At 41.9% G+C, this 1,388-nt stretch overlaps 1 protein-coding gene across 1 annotated transcript; it reads right to left on the bottom strand.

Moving 5' to 3' along the window:
- Window positions 1-300: 300 nt before the first annotated feature.
- On the bottom strand, window positions 301-966 carry LOC115672315 (copper transporter 6-like). The gene has a single exon (XM_030594099.2). It carries the CDS (start codon window positions 899-901, stop codon window positions 407-409), a length of 495 nt encoding a protein of 164 aa, XP_030449959.1. The 5' UTR covers window positions 902-966; the 3' UTR covers window positions 301-406.
- Window positions 967-1,388: the final 422 nt, after the last annotated feature.

Here is a 1,388-nt window from a genome sequence, read left to right as displayed (position 1 = left end):
CTTTTAGGACTCTCGTATCTCAATTTAGGGAGTAACCCATATTTTTAGTTTGGCATCAAAATAAGCCATCACATCCTCTTTAACTTTTCAATTTCAACCGTCTTATGCATTCACATGACAAGATGGTAGTTATTCCGACTCTGAATCTAGATAAATATTCAAGTAGGTGCTAGATTTGTACAGAAATTATTGCACTTACAAGCAACTAAATTTCTCTTGGCAATTTACTAACTCCTTCAGTTTCACCTGTTAAATCACTCCTGTAATGCTATGGTTTCTCAAGTCAAATTGCCCATTAACTTGAAAAGGTCTTTATAGTTTATATGCACATCATTATCAACAAGGTTAATATTTTTGATACATCATATGGGGAGAGAAATTACTGACAAGTGACAAGCAACCGCACTTAAACTTTAGCAGCAATGCCGGTGGCAGAGGAACTAACCGCGGCCGCTTTATTCGCCGTCGCCAGAGCCCAACTCTTGACTAGAAAGCAGCCGAAGGCGTGGCCTATCACTGCCACGATGAAGACCCCGACGTTGAAGGACATGAGGGAGAGCATCACCATATAGGCCAAGGTCATCTTCAACCCATATACGGCAGCCAGCGTCGCGCCGCCCGCGACTGGGTTCGTGCCTGTCTTGATGCTGGGAGAGACGGACAGAACCTCTACTGCCAAGGCCAAGAAGAAGACGAAGAAGAGAGCTAGCACGTACATACCGAACCGCTGCTCCGGCCAACTGGAGAAGAGGATGATGGCGTCCTTGCCCCAATAGAAACTCATGTGCATCATCATCTTCATGTTCATGCCGCCGTAGTTGTTCGAGGATGAGTTGGTCATCGACATTGAACCAGGAGTCATAGGAGTCATGTTCATTCCTCCATGATCGCCTTGAGACATTTTCCTCAGTTTAGAGAGAGAGAGAGAGAGAGAGAGAGAGAGAGAGAGAGAGAGAGAGAGAGAGAGAGAGAGAGAGAGAGAGAGAGAGAGAGAGAGAGAGAGTGGTTAGGAACTGAGGAGAAAGTAACGAGGTGGCTTTTGTGCTTGGTAAGGTTTGCTTGGTTAAAGTTAAAGATGATGCAAAATAAAGGAGATATAACCAATGAAGAGGATTGTGGGTGACGAGGATTGCGAGTCACTTGATCAGTTTTAAAGCATTGATTCTTTCAATTCCTTGCTTTTTTGGTGGATATAGAAAAAGTAAAATTTTCAGTGATCTGTGGTTGATTTGATAATGCAATTGGGGCGTTAAACAAACCATTATTCTTAAAAATTCAAGCCGCCAAAAGATAAAGAAGGAAAAAGAAAACTTTACATACATAATCGTTATAATAAGATTTTATTAAGGAGTGTCTAGGAGCATTCATTAACCAAATAATTAATTATT

The sequence above is a fragment of the Syzygium oleosum genome, unplaced genomic scaffold, assembly GCF_021117445.2.
Source record: "Syzygium oleosum isolate NSW1041296 unplaced genomic scaffold, Sole_v2.1 Sole_v2.12, whole genome shotgun sequence".
Classification (NCBI taxonomy): Eukaryota; Viridiplantae; Streptophyta; class Magnoliopsida; order Myrtales; family Myrtaceae; genus Syzygium; species Syzygium oleosum.
Note: the sequence above shows the minus strand (reverse complement) of the source record. Positions and strands in the feature narration are given on the sequence as shown.